General features: G+C 38.9%; 1 protein-coding gene across 4 annotated transcripts in view; it reads left to right on the top strand.

Moving 5' to 3' along the window:
* The window catches only part of mef2ca (myocyte enhancer factor 2ca), a 42,839-nt gene that overhangs the window by 17,557 nt on the left and 3,433 nt on the right, over positions 1-21,849 (top strand). For 2 of the 4 annotated variants that reach the window (XM_084400953.1, XM_084400954.1), the window contains 7 exons: positions 2,479-2,674; positions 6,859-7,062; positions 16,367-16,507; positions 16,609-16,792; positions 18,770-18,817; positions 21,300-21,472; positions 21,669-21,692. In XM_084400953.1, the coding sequence (XP_084257079.1) occupies positions 2,621-2,674; positions 6,859-7,062; positions 16,367-16,507; positions 16,609-16,792; positions 18,770-18,817; positions 21,300-21,472; positions 21,669-21,692 (828 nt within the window). In that variant the 5' untranslated portion in view covers positions 2,479-2,620. The remainder of the gene's footprint in view (positions 1-2,478; positions 2,675-6,858; positions 7,063-16,366; positions 16,508-16,608; positions 16,793-18,769; positions 18,818-21,299; positions 21,473-21,668; positions 21,693-21,849) is intronic. The other 2 variants (XM_084400955.1, XM_084400956.1) reach the window with 1 other exon arrangement.

Consider the following 21,849-nt stretch of genomic DNA (forward strand, 5'->3'; position numbering starts at 1 on the left):
ACACACTAGCATCTCTGACCTCTAAGCCATTTTGTTTCGACATGTCCAGTTCCTGTGGGGTTTTTTCCCAGTGCGTTCACAATTTCACCATGTTTACCTGGCAATTACCTCTTTAAAAAAAATCATCTTTCAGCTTTCGTCCGATATTGGAATCAGAATATGTTATGTTATGTTTTAAATTTAATTTCCTTTAATTATTTCATTTTATTTCATTTTACATTTTCTTAATTTTTTTTTTTTGATTTTTCAATATTGATGCCCATCTGATTAATTATTGCCATTAGTCTGATACTAGAAGCAGATTATGTTAGGAATTTTTTTTATATATATATATAGGCCTATGTATATATGTGTATATATATATATATACATTATATGTAATACAACTATTTTAAATACAATTTTTTTTTTAAATACAAATACTTATTTTATTCATTAGATTTATTTATTTAGTCAACTCCATTTTTTTAAATAATTGTAGAATTTTATTTGTAGTTTATAAATCTGGTTATTGGCCATAATTTAAAAATAACTTGGATACTTGATTGTGATTTGATTATTTGCTCAATTATGGCTACTTAACTGCATAAAAGACTTAAAACAAGTCAAACAAGACACAATGTATAATGTATAAGACGCTGATCTTGAAATGAAACCGCTACGCATAAGCAGACTGATCAGTTAGTTGGACATCAGCGGCCCAGTGGCTAAAGGGAAATCTTTGAGTCCGGGTTTAATGGATTACATGTCCTGAAAAAGCTTAGTTACGTAAGGTGTTGCTCACTGAGTGACCGTCCATCATGCTGTAAGCTAAATTGGATAAGGTAGATGTAGATCTTCAGTACAATGGTGTTTTTGCACAAATAACGGGATCCATAAAAGTCCAAATGAAATAGTGCTTTATTGGACTGCAGTTTTTACCTCTGCCAAAAGACACTCAGTATTTGATCTCGCTGTCTTGAATTTACTGTAAGTTTCCATTTTTGTTGGCGTACTCTCTTGTCTGAGCGGAGCTTGCCGAGGCTTTTATCGTTTGGTATGCTTTTCAAATTCAAATGAAAAGCTGTCACAACATTCCTGTAACTTCCTCTTCTGATGTATCATCTGACTTTTCCATCTCTCCTCCACAAATCCTTCACATCTCTCTGGCTTTTATCAGTCGACTTGAAGCATAATCAAAAGGTCACATATTGAAGCATGCATTGCCAAGTTGTTGACCATGTTTAAGTCATGAGAAGCAGATCTCTGCTTCTGATTTTCGGTTTCTATGCCGGCCACGTGTTTTTCCGTCCCTCTTGTTGTGAGTGTGTTTTCCGTCCCTCTCCCTCCCCAAAGCTCACTGCTTTATCTCATTTGCATTGTGGGTTGCCCTTGAGTTTTATTTCCTCTTGTACAAGTTGCTCTTCAACCAGGTACTTGTGCTCTCTGAGGTCAGAGGACATTGCAGGGCTCATGCCAATCTGTATCAGTGATGAAAACCTATGCTATTTATAAGTAATGGTGCTTCCTAAACTACTTACTATTGCACATACACTTTTCTAAGAGACCGTAATACATTCATTAAGTAAACCACCTAGAAACAACCCAGAACACCCCAGAAACCACATGGCAACACCATGGCAACTACCTACTTTCTCTGTCATTATGGCAGCGAGTTTTGCACATGCGAACGTCACTTAAATTTATTATGTAGTTACTTAAAAAAAAAAAACTAAATGTGAAAATCCTCTCAAATTATGTTTAAGCAATATTTCATATTTTAATGTATATCTAAGCAAAAACATCACTAAATTATGTTTAAAACAATATGAAAAATGATATGCCAATGGTATGAACAAAACTCAAGATGTAATCTCTGAAACCAAATTGTATTATTTTAAAAACTTTTAGTTCCTAAGTACATTTGCTTAAAATATAATAAGATTTAATCAATTTTATTATTTAAATATGGCAGCAAGTTTTGGACACAATCAATTTTGTTCAGACCATATAAAATCAGCTATTTATTATTATTTCATTTACATGAAAGCAAAACATCATTACATTTTTCCTTAAAACAATATGGCATGCCAACGGTGTAAGAATCTTAATTGAAAAAAACATATTTTCTGAAGTACATTTATTTATACAGTCAAAAGTTTGGAAACATTACTATTTTTAATGTTTTTGAAAGAAGTCTCGTGTGCTCATCAAGCCTGCATTTATTTGATAAAAAAAATACAGAAAAAACATTGTGAAATATTATTACATTTTGAAAGAATGGTTTTCTATTTCAATATACTTTAAAATAGCATTTATTTCTGTGATGCAAAGCTGAATTTATATCAGCCATTACTTCAGTCTTCAGTGTCACATGATGTGTATATATACTGTATTTATACCCAAAATTTGTTTCGTTTCTTCCCCCATGCGAGCACCGAATGATATCGACGTCTGTCTGATCAAATCTGTTTCTCTTTCTCTGTCTTGTCTGTTCAGGAACGGATGCCGGAGTCTTTGAAATAAGAGGAACAAGCGAAGAGGAAAGACTGCGTTGAGGATCGGACAGAGACAGCGAGAGAGGAAGGAAGACAAGTGTGTACAATACTTTTGGAATAGGAAGGAATACCAGGCCGAAATAATGGGGAGGAAAAAGATTCAGATTGCGCGGATAATGGACGAACGCAACAGACAGGTAAAAGAGATGTTATCTGGAAGGAAAGAATGGAGATGTGACGCTCATTTTACAGAAATGCAATAAATCTTTAGTTCATACTCTCTCACACAGTCACACACACACACACACACTTGAGAAAGTGCCAGCAGCTTCTGATGACGGCGTCACAAGACACTCACAAACTGGATTCTCACTTCGGACTGCATGGCTGCTGTAGTTTTACCCATATGTGTTGCGTGTTTGTGTGTGAATGTGAAATATAATTATCCTAAATCATCATAATTGCCGTTTTTAATACTTCTTTAATTGGCGTTTTAAATGCATTGCTCTTGCATTAGATGATAAGATGTGCAGAGTGTGAATAATTGAGGTTTGTAATGGAGTGGAGGAAACCGTGCCTCCACCACGGGTGTATCATTCACCACAACGAGAGTTTCCAGCTTATTACTCACCCGGGCAATTAGACAGGATCTGTAGCCACATCTGACAACACTTATGAAGCACACCAACTTCTTACCTTCCTGATTCAACCAGTATGTCTATGTCCTGATGGAATAGGGGTTTTGACTTTGGGTTCACATGCTTTATTTCATTCAGAACTTCATAAATAAGGTTTTAAGTATTACTTTTTTTTTTTGTATTTATCCTAACCGCATAAAAGCTGGGCATGTGTTGTGGATGAACTCTAGCGCAGGGCCAACCGTGAGATCATGATTTGGAGCGGGAACTATTCAATTTCATGGCTAACACTGATAGCTGCAGGTCATACCAGCAGAGCGCCAGCTCTTAATGAGCTAATAACCGTCACGTAGCCCTCAGAATTGAAGTGTGAACTTAGTTAAACTCAAGTTGGAATTTGAATGGGAATGGCAGGAAGATTCAATACAGAAATTCAATACAGGTTCAAGTTCTTGAATCTTTCTAAACTTTTATCCTCACAAGCAAGGCTTTGTCTAGCCAGCATTCAGAGATTGTCTTGAAGATTTGCTTTTTGAGTTAAAAATATACATTTTCTGCATCCTGTTTGCTACCTCAATTCATTCTCAATTTAATACAGAATAGCTATATTAGGTAAAAGCTTTGAACTGATCAACTCAGATCTACACTCACTACCGATCAAAAGCTTGGGGTTGGTAAGATTATAAAAAGATTTTGAAAGTCTTTTATGCTCACCAAAGCTGCATTTATTTGACCAAAAATAATGTTATAGTGATGCAAACGATTTCTATATCAAATAAATGCTGTTCTTTTTAATGTTTTATTCATTAAAAAAAAAAAAAATCCTGGAAAAAATTGATCAGTTTCCTCAAAAATATTGAGCAGCATAACTGTTTTCAACATTGATAATAATCAGAAATGTTTCTTGATCAGGAATTTTTCAGGATTTTTGAGGAAACTGTGATAACATTTTTTATTTTGTAGATAAAAAGAAAAAAAAAGAAACCAAAATTCTGATCTGAAGGACCTATAATGTAACGTTAAAAACTTTAGCCAACTCAGAAACTCAAAAAAAAAAATAATAATAAGAAGAAAATGACTGAATAAATGACTGTCCATGACTGAATAAATTGTCTTTTTCTCAGAGGTTTTATCAGTAGAGCGCTTTAATAATAATAATAAAAAAAGGTTACGTGTTCAGCCTGTTGCTTTACTTGTTGTCATTTGCTTCTGAACAATGCTTTAGTGTTCAAGTGGACAACAGCTCAGGGCTCAGGATAAATGGCTGTCATCTATACCCCCCCCCCCTCCCCCACCTGTCTCCACCCCCTTCAGTGACCAGCATAAGGCCGGAAACCGAGGCAAAGCCATTGTGCAGGGGAAGCCATTGGACCCTTCCTGTTATGACAGGAAATGCACTCAAATGTGCTTCCTGACCCCAGTGCAGTGGCACGATTAGCCCCCCTCCACGCCCACCCTTTCCCGTGTGGTGGAGCTCTGAGGGGATGTTCTGTGCGAGACGTCTTACCCCGCAGCAGATTCTACGAAAGAAACGTGAATTATTCTTTACCAGGGCAGCATGTTCATATAAGGTTAGCTTCTGCCTCAAAGTGCACTTTACCAACAGAAAGCATGTAGGAAAATGTAAAAAAAAACAAGTCTTTGTGACTCAGACATCTAAGGTAAATCAAGACAGGCTGAACATGGCGCTGAATGCATGCAGCACGTGAAAGGCGAGCGTATGTGTGTGTGGGGGCGTCTCAGTGAGCATGTGTAAGACATCTGTCGCTCCCGGTGCATGTGCATGTGTGTGTGAGAGAGCGTAATCTAAATCATGTGGAGGTGAGAGCATCAGCGTGCTGAGCTGTAGGAGTGAGAAGATCACCCTGCTGGAGTTTGTTTGTGACAGGGCGCATGACGTCCGAACTCACGCACAGGGATCAGGAACACACAAACACCACCATCACCATGTGGATTAGGGCCTTCTCTCTTTGACAGAAATTAGATTAAATGGAGAACAAATAGTCTTCTGCTTCTCAGATTTGTTAGAAAAAGACCCCAGCAATCTCACATATGTCTCCTCTAGAGTTTAGGCAAATGACCTGAGCTATTTAATCATTGTGGATTTTTTTTGTATCTATACTTTGTGTCTATTTGGTATTTTTATTTCTCTTGAGGAATTTTGAAAGAAACATTTTAGACAAATAGCTCTGGCTCAACCTGTAAAGCATGGTGCTAGCAACACCAAATTCATGGGTTTGATTCCCGGGGAATGCATGATAACTGATAAAGTGTATTCCTATGCAAAGTAAGTAGTAATTTGGATAAAAGGCATATGCCAAAAAAAATGCATCTAAATGAGACCAGGTTGATACCTAAATGAGACATAATTGCATAATTGGGAATTCCAATGAGCCATTTGAGTTATGAAAGAGAAACCTCTGAGAAATGCATTTAATTTTAAGAGAAGATAATTGATACTTCCTTAAGACATATTAAAAAGAGCAGTCTCTGAGCAGTACACTATTACTGTATGTCAGCAATTGTCTAATTTGGTTCTTCATTAATTCTTCCTCTGAATCTGCTACTTATAGGAGACATAAATGAGAACTCCATTAAGCTTTCAAAGAGCCAACTCTTAGCAATAACATCTATTTTGTTTTGATGCCAGAATTTAATAATCCAGAGTTTGAATATTTCAGTCAGATGCCCAAGAGAGTTCTTTTGAGTTTTGTGCGGCTGTTTCTCGCTGAATTTCATTCTCATCACAGATGGAGAGTTTGTTCTGTGAGGGTTTAAATGGTGTCTTTGGGAAATTGTCCTTTCCAACCGGAATGTGTGCAACGCTGCCGGCGTGCCTAGGTGATGCTGGGTCATCATTAGCCAAAGCAATCCGATGAACCCTGCCACCCAGGGGCTGTCAATTTGTGAAGCGTGCTGGGCAGAATTTCACCTTGAACTCCCCAGTCTAAATTTAGCATGGCACGTAGAGCTCTGATAGCTCTCTAACCAGAGTACCCTGTCAAACAGTTTGGTTTTGGATGGATGGGACCCTGTACACTCAAGCAATAAGTTTCACTTTGATGGGGCCTTTTACGCAAGTCATGCAAATGTTAATGAAATGAATTGCAGATACAAGTCAATGAAGTTCATATTTTATTCAGGGCTGTCGATTTAACTCATTCATTTAATTAATTAGTCAAAGGGGGAAAATAACGCGTTAAAATTATTTACACATTTAACATATCCTCCAATCTCCAGACATATGTAGTTCATCTTACATTTCAAACAGTTTATTGGAAACGACTTGAAGCAGGGCAACAACTCACTGCGTTATGGAGCCTATAGAATGAATGCCCCTAAAATGCAAGATATCAGGGCAAAAATGCCCCTGTACTAGTTTTTGTCTCATATTTATCATGATATATTTAAGCAATATCACACGAATGCTGTTTTTGTCCCGAATAGAAAATATTACCTATGTCTCAGAGAAACACTTCACGATTTCTGAATGAATCCTTGTTTGAGCGAATCAGTCGGTTGAACTAATGATTCAATGGCCCATTCATAAAGAGAGCCATTTGAAGAGGACTTCACATGCTGGTAACAATCTCTGTTGGTTGACATCAAACTGTCTATCAAGGTTGTAAACCATTATGCAATCATTGCCAAACAAGTAGACTAATACGTTATGTCTATGTCATTGAACGAGAGGTATCAAATCTATCCCAGTGTAACCCTCTCCTTGTTCTTTTGTTTATCAGGTTACGTTTACAAAGAGGAAGTTTGGACTAATGAAGAAGGCCTACGAGCTGAGCGTTCTGTGCGACTGTGAGATCGCCCTCATCATCTTCAACAGCACTAATAAACTGTTCCAGTACGCCAGCACCGACATGGACAAAGTTCTGCTTAAATACACTGAGTACAATGAGCCCCATGAGAGTCGGACGAATTCGGACATCGTGGAGGTGAGTTCCCCTTATTTAGACATCCCAATCAAAGTGTTTGCCAAATAAATTCAGTATTATTCAAGCATTATTTGAATCATCAAGCATCAAGAAAGTTTGCTCTGTTTTCGACCGGCAGTTATTTTCTGAAGAGTGAGCAAGTGATAGGATTTGACACCTGGCCCGTGTTTTGCTGGTGATTTGTTAGGGAACATGTTGTAATAGTCCTTGCAAAAGATGTTTGGCACATGCCGTTGCAGTCTGTAAGAACAGATCAGGCTGAGATAAAGGACAGGGACGAGGACTTTACTGTATCTCGTCAGGACCGCGTTACGCAACAGGTTTAGGAGGACACGGCAGGTGCCACTGGTCAAACCAGGTGGTCTACGCAGAGACTTAAGATCTTGCTTGCTCATCGCCGCCACCTTTTGTGACACGTGAGCTCCTGAAAAGGCCACGGGGCACACGTGGGGTTGCTTTAGGTAAGGGTTTCCTTGTCCACCAATTTAAGACTTCAGCGTCTTCTGCTGAAATCTTGACTGAAAGACCAAAGAGCAACTGTGAAACTTCTCTCAGCTCTTCCAAACCACCTGTCAAGCCTGAGTTTGGGAAGAGAGAACTTGAAGGTTCCCACCCCACATGCATGAAAGGCCATGGCGCTCCCAGTGGGAGCAGTGGGAAAAATATTTCCCCTGGAAAAGTCCCTTTTCCAGTAAAAACACCCGATTGATTTGCGTAGAGCCCTGGTGGTGCCACACAAACAAACTCTTCTCTTACTAAGTACGGGATGAAGAAAAACCCGCTGTAAGGATGAGGAATAACAGTATAGATGCTGAAAGGGGCGTTTATAAGAGCTCAGTTGCGGTGAAGGATCTCTTTATCTCTGTGCGTTCGAGCATGAGCCGGTTATTGTTTCACAACTCACTTCACATGCACATAACAAGCTGCAAATTCAAACTCTATTATTATACTTTGACTGTTCAGTCTAGTGTAACACCGTTCGACAGGCCATTTGCAACGTTGACACATGCATTACAAGCAAGGCCCTGGGGTCAGACTTAGCTGGGATTCTGCTGGTTTTTTATGAGGCTGAGAGGGAAAACAGCATGGCTTGCCTCATGAGAGGAGAAACATCACGTCTCCACGAGGCAAATCTCATGGACACCCTGCCAAGCCAGTAAGGAGCCAGGGTAATCCCATTTCCTCGATTAGTGTAATCTGAAAATGCTCCTTTTAATCCTAAAAACTGACAGCGTGCACTATAACCCCATGTCGTCCCCCGTGAAACGCATGTTTTCCAGACCCCACACCTTAGAGTTCGCGCTCTGCTGAGAATTGTCAATGAGACCGTTGGCGCAAGGAAGGAAAATGTTAATTATTTCCAAAGGTCGTGCTGTTAATGGCTACATGGCCGGCTAATGAGATTGAGCAAAGCTCTGTGCGTATGGTAGTTGACCTCTTGTGTTTGGTCTTGTGCTAGAAGGCATTGGAGGTGACAACCTTCCCCTCCTCCAATTTCACCCACACAAACCTCTGAGAAAACACGCCTCCAGCGCTTGGCACATCAATATGACTTTAAATGTAACGAAGAAAACACAGTCAACCTACTTTTATAGGCTGGCTCCATTTCAGGCACATTTGCCTCAAACATTTTTCTACTCTCCTCATTTAGATAATTTGTCTTCATGTAGTTGCATGCCAATGCATTCTTAAGCACTACTTTTTTGCATGCTCGGTTCGCTCACTGTTCTCCAGGTGAAAAGGATTGTCTAAAGTCATTGCTGCACAATCTAGTGTGCAATCTTTGATCAAATGATGATTAGAAGTGTTTTTATGTGATTGCTTGCTGCAGCAATGGTTCTCTGGTGTATTTAGAGTTGTTGGTTGCATGCACGCATGATGGCTCTTGATCTTCGGGTGAACCTTGATGACGATTGACAGATTAAATCGGTGAATCAGATTTGAAAGGCTTATACTACTCTGTATTAACACTGTCACATTGCAGTCACAACATCAAGAGGATGCCAGGAACTAGAGCTTACTGCCATTACAGCCCATTTCTGATCAACAATTTGATTAAATATGCATGTGTATATATTTATAGAATTATTTAATTATTATAAATATGAATAGTATTCAAAATAAAAGTAATGCTAAAAATGGATATAAATCTGTGCCACACTCCATCCCTTTAGGAATTTTTCCAAAAGAGAGACATCTTTGTTTTGCATTCCTTCACCCCTCCTTTTTCACAAACGGTTTAACATGAGTATACTGCTTCACTTAGTAACAGCGTGTTGTATTTTGCGCTTTTGGCCTGAGACTCGTGGTTATTTATAAGATGGAGGACTTTCGCATTCTTTACCCCGCTGCCCCTTTTCCGTCCTCTGTCCTGGGCAGAAAGAGGCTAAAGTTCTCATAGCGTTGGAAATAAGGAGCAGACGCCCAACTTGTGTGCCAGACCTCCTCCCCATTCCAACCCTTTGTGTTTTTACATGGTCCTTCCCCATTAAATGCCTGAAAACCGGTAGTTTCCTAAAAATAGAAAGCAGCACAGCTAAAAATAGCTCCGGCCCGGCAGTCGTGCCAAGGAAAATGGAGAAGAATAGGAGTGGAGTGCCGGAGAGAGAGAGGACAACCACACTTGTTCCCCCCCCCCCACTCGATTTTCTCTCTGAGAAAAACTGACCACAGACAGCTGCGTACTTCACGAACGCTTACATCAAACTTGTTAGGGTGGGATTTTCACACTTTTAAGAGAGGAAACGAAGAGTTCATTTGATTACGTGACTTCTCGTGGTATGCTCCTCTACACTTCCCAGACGCTTTCTGTCGGCTCATATCTGCCATCTGTTCAGCTATGTAAACTTGAAAACACGGTGTGAAATTTGAGCGTGCAGTGAACTCAGCCCACATTTGGGTCATTGTTCTGATCCGCTCATGCTTAGAGTTTGAAACGCAGTATTTACTGCCCTGTTTTCTTCATCCTCGATTGAACGACATCAGAGGGCGGTTTTACATTCCACGATTAATCTGAACCTTGTTGCGTGAGTCAGGTTTTCCAAGACCCAACGGCGAGCCAGCGCAGCACAAAACAGTTTGCTTTTACCAGGACTCTATTCTTTCTGAGAGTGCTAATTGTTAGCCGGCAACAATAATGTTTTTGAAGCCTATTTCCAGATTTGCTGCCCTTGATAAGGAGTTCATAAAGACAAAAGCTGTTAATTGATGGTGAGAGAGGAATGCTTTATTTCTTTCTGGTGTTGCAACCGATTGTAGATGCCATGGCAAGTCGAGTCGGGCCATTATCGTGGCGTGCTACATGTCAAATACAGTTCAGTTTGGTGACTATGAATGATTGGGGCCCACAAGAGCCCATTATTGGGCTACAGTAAAGGGCTTTGTGTTCTAAAGGGCTTGATCAGTCATAATTTAACATGAATAACCATACTGTCCTCTATAGATGCGGCAATGGAAAAAGCTTGCTGAGTGGTCACATGACAAAGAATGTAAAGTGATGACATGCCTGTGTGTGATTACTTACAGAAAGGCCAATTTTTTTTTTTCTTCAAATTCATAAATGTGGGCCTGCTTTGGCCCGGTTCTTCCAGGAATGATCCTGGTGAGGAATTCTTGCCCCGCGTCAGCTGCGAAGCATGAGAAGTCGGGAGGTGTCGTTTCCGAAGCCACCCAAGAACACCAGGGAGAATAGGTTCCCTTTTTTTTTCCGAGCCCAACTCGGTTTCGGGACACTCTTCCGCTTCCTTGCGGTTGGATTGGATATCCATTGGGTCGGTCACTGTCGTAATTATGCTCTCGAGTGCGTTTAATACCAAACACACGGCGCTCAACTCGTGGCAGTGAAAGAGAGGGCCTTTGATTCGTTATTATAGGGTACTGAGAGCATCAAAGGAGGTAAATTACCCAGAAGTCCCCAGTGTGGCATTTTCCAAACGTTGCCCAGCTGCTGTGGTCAGAGCAGCTGGTGGAAAGAGCGCTGGAGGAGGGCCAGACAGTGCCACGCATTGGCCATGCGACCTGCCGCAGGAACGGGGGCGTCCCTACTGGCAAACCCGTACGTCTCTAATAGGATTCCGCTTCTTTTACGGTCGGAATCAGTACGGCTTTCGTTTTTCCACACAGATCCATCTGCTTTTAATAAACCAAGCTTGATCTACCAGTGTTTCGGCAACACAAATCCAGTCTTATTTGGATACTTTCTGTGCCTTTCGTACTGACAATTTGCCATTTCCTTTCGCTTCAACATGCTTTTGTGTTACAATAACTGCGGCTGCACTTGTCTGTGCGAAGTGTTGTGCTGCCAGTTTGTGAGTCACTGCGTAAATCAACAACTTTCCACACAGGCAAACATGACACACACACACACATGCTCATCTGAAGAGGTGGAATAAGTTCTTAGTCGAATATCCCTACTGACACACGAGACAATAAGACGACATTTCCTTGAACCGAGCTGCCTTTTTGTGGTCACATGCTCTCAGTTTGATTGCTTTTTTCTGGGCGTCTTGGATGTGGTCTGTGTTTATGTAGACGGGCAAAATGCAGTGCCACCTTGGTGTGTGTGTGTGTTCCTTAAAGGGAAGACAAGTCACACATGAGGTCTCTTCAGTGTTTCGATTGTTTCTCCTAGACAGCAACGTGGCTAGAGATTTTCCTACTTCTCATGTCGTTCAGCTCTATACTCTTACTGTTTTTTAACGAATCTCATTTGTTTAAATTTCTATTACTCCTAAAGAAACTCTGATATTTAAATGAGACCTGACAATTTATGAGCAATACACTCTTTGTCAAGAATTCTCTCATTTGTCTCTACACAGTAAAACATTATATATGATCGTTATGACAACATATTGTTTTACATTGCTTTAACTCATCAAAATTATTTAGGCTTTTTTTTATGTTATACATTTTTTAAAAGTCAGTTTAATGTAATTTCATTTGAAATTATTTAAACATCCAATTTGATTGTACTCAAAAATGTAAGGCAGTAATTTTGTTTTACGGTGTAAAATGATTTTTATTTCTCCTTGGGCATTTAAGGAGAGATATCTGATTCTTAAATGAGACATAAGAACTCCTGAACTGAGAAACAATAACATACAGTATGAGTGATACACTTGACTTGACTTTGCCAAGAATCATTTCATTTGTAAAAAATATATATTTTTTAATATTTGATATACTTTTATAATTTTATAATACATTATATTTGTACAAATATACATTATATTTGAATATATCATATCAAATTTTATAAGAAACATCTGAGACAATGTTTATAACAAAGTACACGTACTGGGATTATTAACGTTAGATTAAACTGGAAGGGTCATGGCACTTGCATATTGTCGTATCTTTTGTTCTTATTTGTAAGTCGCTTTGGATAAAAGCGTCTGCTAAATGAATAAATGTAAATTTGTTTCTTTTTGAATTATCTTTAGGCATTTGAGGAGATACATCTGAGATGAAGTTGATGCTTAAATGAGACATAATTGAGAAAGCCATAGTCTCCTGAGTTATGAAGGAGCAACCTCTGAGCAAAACACTCTTAAGTTGTTTCATTTGTTTATATTTTAATATATATCCTATAAAATTTTATAAGAAACATCAGAGACAATTAATAACATAATTAAGAACTCCATTAAGAACTCTTGAGCTATAAAAGAGCAACCGATGAGAAATATGTCAACAATATGTCAACAATTGTCTCATTTGTGTATATTTTTATTTCTCGTGCATTTGAGGAGAAACATCAGCAGCAAAGCTGAGAGGAAATGTGAATGAGAACTCCATAAAGTCTCCCGAGCAATGATTGAGCAACCTATGAGTAATATAATTGTCCTCTGGGTTGGTGTGTGTGCCGTTCGACTCCCGTTTCTCAGACTTTGCCCTTGTTTAACGAGTCTCTTGACACAGTGGATTGTAATGAGCCTGGTTTGAGGTGAAGGGAGACCACCCATGTGGACCGCAGAAGAGGGTACGCGGTGACGTGACACACTCAGTCAGTCAGTCGGTTCGTCAGCTGCTGGCCAACAAACAGCATCGGTCAGCTGTCTCCACACGTTACCACCTGCTAGTGCACGTTCAACATCATTTCTCCGCTGAAGGTTACCGGATCGCTCGCTATATAGGACGCCGTGTCTACGTGCGGACGGACTGGGGCTGTGGATGCCGTGTGGGAGAGGGATGCAGCGCTGGTTTAATTAGGAGCAAGTCTCCATAGAGTTGAGAGGACTAGGAGCAGAAGGAGGCGCTGATGGCTGTGTCTCTCCTTTCTTCTCCTCTCTGCCCTCATGACAGCACGCTTCAACTTAAGGCATAGCTGAATTCATTTTTTCTTTACTTTACTTGAAGCAAATTAATCAACAAACATTTATAAAGGCAGGAGACATCAATCTGGCTGTTTGCTTTCATGGCTCAGGAGGTTTTTCAGGAGAAGTTTTATTTACATTGCATTAAAATGCAACAAAATGCCAGCATTTACTGTACATTCACATACAGACTCATTTCGGGTCTAAGAATCAAGCAACTCTCAGATGTTTTTCCTTATAAGTACTTTGGAAAAATTAAAATGGATATAAATTACTCTTTTTTTATTATTTTTGGCAATGGAGTGCTGCTGTAATTCTGTTATTAATCTCACTTGGGGCATTTCGTAACACAACTAAATGTCAAAGTATATGGGTTTATATGCTCACTTAAGTCATGTTTTGGGCAACTTTGTCTCAGATGTTTAGAGAAGTTAAATTATGCATACATGAGTGAAGAGTTGGCATACACTAAAAATATAGAGATATAAAATTAATCTGGATGGTATATGCCAGATAATATGGTTTTGGGAGAAATTGATGACAAATTTATGAGTTCATATTGAGACTTGACTTATTTTGATAAAGCGCCATTTGAGTCGTTGCGGAGATCTTTTTGAGGAAACAGATGTGGTATTTTTCTAAGGTGCAAAATCCGACTTAAAGGCATAGTTCACCCAAAAATGATAATTCTGTCATCGTTTACTCTGCCTCATGTCGTTCCAAACTTGATTGACTTGCTTCTGCAGAACACAAAATAAGATATTTTGAAAAACGCCTTTGAAAAAAGCTGTTTTTTTTTTACTATACCAGCTTATTATCATTAAAGTCCCCCTGTAGTAAATCATTTTATCCATTAAAACTCACCTTTGATCACCAAAATGACATATTTAAATGTTTTTTCCTTGAAAAAAAATATCTTCATGCCTTAAAATAGCTTGAATGTAACTCTACACCCTTGCCTCATTAAGTATATGCGGTTCTATGAATATGCAAATTAGCCCCACCTCCACTCACACACTCACTCCAGCTCACACGTTGACGTGATTGGTTACAAGGTAGTTTGTGACGTCAGAAACACCAACGATTTCAAAACGCATTTTTAAGACCGTCTTTGGTTCACTGCAGTTTTAGGGAGAAAATACTCAGCGATGGTGTTGACTTATGAATTTGCACATGGTTTGTCTTAAAGCATATTAAAAACACCACATATAGACATATAAAAAACATTAAAAGCTTGATTTTCACCACAGGGGGACTAAAATTACTTACTGAATTACTAAATAAAAACTAAAACTAACACTGAAAAAAAGAAGAAACTTAATAGTAAATTTTAAATACAAAAAGTAATAAAAAGTCACAAAAAAAAAAAAAAAAAAAAACCTAATTCAAAATACTAATAGAAAACGTATTAGTATATTAATAATATACACTGAAAGTCAATGGGGACCAATTGCTGTTTGGTTTTCAGTGTTCTTCGAATATCTTTTGTGACATAAAATGTGTGTAAATTTTTTTATTTTTTTGGGTGAACAACTATTTTAAGCAATCATCTTCACTTGTTCGTCATTTAATCTATAAAAAAATCGAGACATTAAAGTTCTGTCCTGCTCTCGTCGTTGTCCTGTCTTTGGTGTGTAATGAACTACACAGGAATGCTCGGCTGAACACGACCCTCCCCCTGTTGGTCTGGAGCGGTTCGTGCCAGTCTGAATGTTTAGTCTGCTGATGTCAGGCTTTGGGATCCAGCCGTGCTTCTAAAAGCACTGAGCTGGGTCGGACTGTGAGCTGGAGGTGTCAGCGACCCGCAGACGGCTGGTGTAGGGTTTCTGGGATGCTGCTGCTGGGTGGTACTAGGGCAAAAAATAGCCTTCTACGGCCATCCCCGGGGTTTGAGGCCGTGATTGGCTGCGGCCCCGGACCCTCCCCCTCCCCTTGAGCTGAGGAGATTTGTTGGACAGGTGCAAAGGCCCTGACAGGTGGAGATGTCTTGAATGAGTGGAATTGTTGTGGTCCAGCGACGTGGCCGCTTGCCGCTGAGACCCAGCAGAAAGATTAGCCAAGCCGCTCTATGTCGCTTCAGATCAGTTTTTACCCTGAATCTAATTTACAAAAACACAGACGAAACACTCTGGAGGCGTCTTATTCTGACATGGGAAACATTTAAACCTAAAATCAAACATTCAGCTTCTGGCATGGGTAATAATAATAGAGTTGTTTTTTGCGTAACAAGCACCGCTAATGACAGCAAAGCTACTGTAAAAGTTTCATTCCATTTTAAGTCAAAGTTTGCTCAAACTAGACTCTCAGAGGCTTCAGATGAAAGGATCAGGCTCTTCAGAGGAATCAAAGGCTCGTGTTTCACAAGCAGGAAAAGCTTGATTTGTTTTCAAATGTAGCCCTCGTGTGGTCAAACAGGAAAATGCTCCATAGTCATAAAGTGATATTCAGGATTGAATACAAGTTAAGCTCATTTAACAGCATCTGTGGAATGGTTACGTTTATCTATTTATATATATTAGCGGTGTAACGATACCCATGTCACGATTCGATACATACCACGATACTGAACTCACGATGTGATATTATTGCGATACTCCAAGACATATGGTAAAAGGTTAACAAAAAATGTACTGTTGATTAAATAGGCTTGGACTTGGTGCTGGTAACCCAATGCACAGGACAATGGTGACACCAGAATAAAAATATTCATGATTCTGAAGCTGAAAATACAGAATTATTTTCGATGAATATGCTTGCACTCTGTCACTGACTATATACAGTATATTTAAAATAATGTAGGCCACGTTTTACTGGTAACATAAGACATTTGGCATGATCAGGACTCACAAATATTCCCCCATTGCATTATTATACTTTATATTCAACATTATATATAGCAGTTTAATGTAGTACTGACACTAAAACACTGAAACTATATATAGATATATAGTAATTTTCTGTAGCGTTTAAGTATTTTTGTGTATTTGTTTCAGACTCTGAGGAAGAAGGGTCTAAACGGCTGTGACAGTCCTGATATTGATGCTGAAGATTCAGGCCACAGTCCAGAATCTGAGGACAAATATCGCAAAATCAACGAGGACATTGACCTGATGATCAGCAGGCAGAGACTGTGTGTAAGTGCAGTAAATGTTTCAGATGTCCCATTTGGAATCTCAAAACAGCCAAACATTTGCAGATTAATCAACCTGGCTGATAATTCACTTTTGGTTTATAGGCCATCCCCCAGTCTAATTACGACATGCCCGTCTCAATCCCGGTGAGCAACCACAACAGCCTGATCTACAGCCACCCAGGAGCGTCCCTGAACCCCAACCTGCTGCCGCTGGCCCACCCCTCCCTCCAGAGGAACAGCATGTCCCCTGGAGTGACCCACCGGCCCCCGAGTGCAGGCAACACAGGTACTGACCCCGCACCGGGCTCTCCACTTTGCCAGGGACTCCGGACCGGAGTACAGTTTCAAATAATGTTCATTTACACATCATTAGAAAGCAGCTCTGCTGAGGACCACCAACAGCTCCACTGAGGCTATGAAAACACACCTCGCATGTATTCAAACACCGCATACAGATCATTACATACGCTCAAATATTTCTTTCAGCCATACTCAGCTGTGCCGGGCCGGGCCTATAATATAAACACTGTGTACTCAGCAGAACTCCTGAGGTTGTCCCAGAGCCCAAAAAAAAAAAAAAGTGTATGTCTCTATGGGAGTTTTGGCTGCTTATATAAAGGAACTCCCGGTTTTCTAGGGGCAAATAAAGATGACCATATTTTCCTTTTAACTCCCGTTCTTCCTTTAGAAAAGTTTGCGTTTGTGGCCTGGGTTTCATCAAGAGGAAGCTTGGTCAGTTTAGGATTTATCAAAACACATTATCCGTACTCTGAGCACATGTGTATGGGTGTTTCTTCAACTGTCGCAGGGATTGATTATTAAAAAAACATACTGATTTTAGATCTGAGATAAATTTAGATCTTTGCATGAAAGAAAATGATTTGTTTTACCAGACCCAGACTATTAATCTGAAAATGTGAAAATCCATCAATTTGTTTTATTAAAATATAATGAAAAAGTTTTGAAATGAGAAAAATTATATTTTATGTGTGTGTGTGTGTGTGTGTGTGTGTGTGTATATATGTATACACACACACACACACACACATATATATATATATATATATATACATGTATGTAGATGTATGTATGTGTGTGTGTGTATATGTGTATAAATATGTATATATGTGTGTATACATATATATATATATATATATATATATATATATATATATATATATATATATATATATATATAAACACACATATATACATACACACACACACACAGTATATATGCATGCGATTAAAATAGATGCGATTAATCAATTTGACATCACTAATGTATAATCTATATATTTGTATATTCATGTAGTTTTAAATATATTTTAAAATCGTATATTTTATTTTTAACTTAAAAATGAGTAAACTATAAAACTATTTAATAGATTATGTAACTATTTACTAATTAAAAATATAATTTATTAAGTTAGTTCAATTATTTGAAACGTATATGTCTATAATAACCTTAACAAAAAGTGTAATAAAAGAAAAAAGATTTATAGTGATTTTTATACTGGGGGTTGGGGGTTATGACAAAAATGTTTAATTTCTACCACTGTCATTTCCAGCACAGACTGATTTAATATGTGGTGAAAATGACATTTGCTTCAGACACAAAAAATTCTGAATCCTCCTGTGATGCACATTATGTGCCATTGGATATTGTTAGTAGACAAGTGCGACAGTGTGAAAAGTCTTAAAGGAGTTTAATTTCTAAAGGTCCACAGCGCCAAAAGAAACATCCAGATCTGTGCGTTCAGAATGTATATAGAAAGACAGAGAGGAAGCAATGGGAAGAAAAATGAACAAAGTGGTGGAGAAAGACAGTCTGTGGTGGCATACGTGTGGGAAGTGTAATCCTTCTGTGGGCTTGTTATTATTGTCTAAAAGATCTATTTTGTGCTCTGGTCAGAGTCCTTCAGACCGCAGCGTCTGTCCTGTCATTATCCTTGGCTCTCCTGGAACAATTTGCTTCGTATTACAGGAGCAAAACTAAATATGAGTCTTGGCATGGACCCCGACGTCTGAAACCGCGCAGACTTTTCAAAGGTTTTTCTTGGACGGTGACATCTTCTCCATAGGGCCGAACAGGGGTTTGTGGGTTCGGATAGACTTACAGACGGGAGTTTTTTTTTATGCTGGCTTTCATGCATGTATCTTAATGAACGCTGGAATGTGTAACGGTCCGTCTGGAGGAGGCGGCAGTCAGGCGTGTTTGGAGTGTCAGTCTTGTTTAATGTCTTCTCTGTCCTATCCTCAGGTGGCCTTATGGGTCCAGACCTCAGCAGCGGAGTGGGCACCAGTGCAGGTAAGAGCGATGTACAGTATATTTACCATACGTGTATGTTTGCTGTCTCAATAGACAGACGGAGCCGCTCGGTTTGATTCAAAGCTTCCTTGTGCTTGGCTAGTTCCTCCCCGGATATTTACCCAGCGCACCGCTGTAGGATGTTGCGGCGAAGCGCCTTAAATAGTATATTTAAAGAACCGTTTCATAAAAAAAACCGTCAACACCTCCGTTTGGAAACATAACGTGTTATATTCATAGAATGTCAAGATTTGAGGCTGCGATTCCACCACAAAAGGTCTAAAAAAGCCTAAATTATGTACCGTTTGTAGTTTCAAAGTCTGTGAACGCAGTTCATTCATGAGAAAGATTACAAGCCGCTAACGTTTGAGCCAATGCGTGCATGAAAGAGTGTTAGTGAAGCTCGAAGAAAATGGACTTTGCACATTGTCACGGTAGCGGGTTTAAACTCACTGGCTGTCAACACCATCACTGCTTTGGTGCAGAAGACTCAAACGGGAGCATAATGAAATGCAAACGTTGAAAGTGTGGATGACAGGAGGACAACATGATGAGTAGAAGTCTAAATTGACTTTTGAAGGTGGTTAACACCTCCAAATGTTCCTGGAAATGTAGGTCTTCAGGAGGAAAGAACAAAACATCTAAGATGTGATTATAAAACATCGGAGAAAATGTCAAAAAAGTCAACTTTTGGAAAGATGGCGATGCTCTGCGTTTGACGACGTTTGCAATTTCTTTCTTCCATATATTCCATTTTTCCCATAGTTCTGTGGCGTTATTGTGACAGATGGCAACAATTTAGTGACAGCGTCTTCAAAAAGACCACAGAACTAATATTGTAGCCGACTTCTTAGAGAGCATGTGGAAACATAAAATATCCATGAAAAGACTTTTTTTCATTTTAGACAGATTTATCAAAAACTGTGACAGCCGTCAGATTCACCAATTTATTTTAAGGTTCAGCTGACCTCTTCAAACAAGTAGCTCATAAGTTTTTTCAGACTATTTTTAAAGATTTTTTAATCTTTTTTTTTCCCCAAGTAGGGAAACTTGGATATAGAAAGGATAATCCACAGCTAGCTGTGCTTTAAACTAATGTAATGCATGACGTGGAGGCAAAGAACCACCCGACGAGAAGCGTTAAAGCTGTCACTGATGTTTGCAGTGCTAAATTTGATTGGAAGTGTTAAAATGATGTTAGATCTAGCATTCTGCCCACTTTGAATCAGACACAGAGATAAAGTAGTGCAGTAAGGTTACACTTGAATTATAACATTTTAATGAATTAGCCTATAGAGAGAGAGATAGAGAGAGAGAGAGAGAGAGAGATGTGCGTGTGAATTACCTGTGTCTCTCTGTCTCTCTACTAGCAGTGAAGCTGTGAGTTGAATTACTTAAAAAGACAGCGACAATGCTGAGTAATATAATTCAGCGTTTCAGTAGCGAAGCGAGTTTATTAATAAATGTCGCGGGCCAATGTTGACAACAACTCTCTGTGTGCGCAGTGCAATCTCCGATCTCTTTGTGCGTGTGTGTGTGCTTGAATGAAAGCAGCACACTAATACAGAACGGTGATTAAACTGACTTGGAACTACCTATGCTAAAACGGTTTTAATGCACTCCTTCCAACCAATCAGAATCAAGTATTCAGACAGACCATGGTATATCTCGTCAATGCAGGCAAACGACCATGTAATATAAACGAAAATCAGTATAAAAGAAACAATAGGTCATTTTTAGAGATATATTTTATTAGATTTAAAGATATTGTTTCCACCATGGAATAAAAAAATGTAAAAGATAATTGCGACTTTTTTCCTGACAATTGAGCGTTCTAAAGTCGCAATTGTGAGTTATATGATATGCAATTGAGAAAAAAAGTCAGAATTGTGAGATAAGTCGCAATTACCTTTATGTTTTAATAAAGCTTCCATAAACATCACAAAAATGCCACCTTCAAAAAATTTTTTGGGTACTTTTATATTGTATAATTATTTTTATAAAAGATTATTATTATTACTAAATAATCCAGAAAATTAGTAAACAATGCAGAAAAAGGTTGTAACTGTTATAATAATAATAATAATTATTATTATTAGTAGTAGTAGTAGTAGTAGTAATTATTACTATAAGTATTGTTGATGTTATTATAAATTAAATTGATTATAAATTATTTAGACAAAATGTCCTTTAAAATTTACATTTATGTGATTAAATGATCAATTATGCAAATGTGGGGACACACAGTCATCATTTCTTGACATTTAAAGCTTTATTTATAAAAAATTAAATAATCTATGGTATAATTGATGAACAAGAAATCCAGGGCATCTCCATCAGTGTTTTGATAATACTTCTATATTGTATTTGTGACGTGAAATTGCCCTAGCATGTTTTGCAGTTGCCGTCTATCATATTATTGTGAAAGTGTGTGTATGGTCATTGGTGTTAGACTGACTCGACCTCTTTCACTGTCCCATAGGAAACGGGTATGGAAACCACCGCAACTCCCCTGGTCTGCTGGTCTCTCCGGGGAACATGAGTAAGAACATGCAGGCCAAGTCTCCTCCGTCCATGAGCATGAGCATGAGCAACCGCAAGCCGGACCTGCGTGTCCTGATCCCCCCCGGATCCAAGAACACCATGCCCTCCATCGTAAGTTCACATCACCATTGCCACACGCCAAAATATGATCACTGGCCGTCAAGTTCAGTTGCAATGAGGATTTAATGCTACACACACCAGCATTGCCCATATAAAACCAGTTCAGACCATCAAATATATGCCATAAAGACGTTCCTTCAGTTTTACTAGAACTAATTAGAACTGTATTCTTTTAACTGCTCACCAGTCGGAGGATGTTGACATGTTGCTGGTAAGTAGCATCATTGCACACCTTCAGTGAAACACGATTAACCATGAAACAGAGCACAGAAACAGACAAACAAACAAAAAGTTTGGTCAAATGCACACACTGAAACAAAACAGTCTCATTCCTCTGTTGCCAAGGGGACTGCGTTAGTGGTTCCCAT

The sequence above is a fragment of the Rutilus rutilus genome (genome assembly GCF_951802725.1).
Source record: "Rutilus rutilus genome assembly, chromosome: 25".
Lineage (NCBI taxonomy): Eukaryota > Metazoa > Chordata > Actinopteri > Cypriniformes > Leuciscidae > Rutilus > Rutilus rutilus.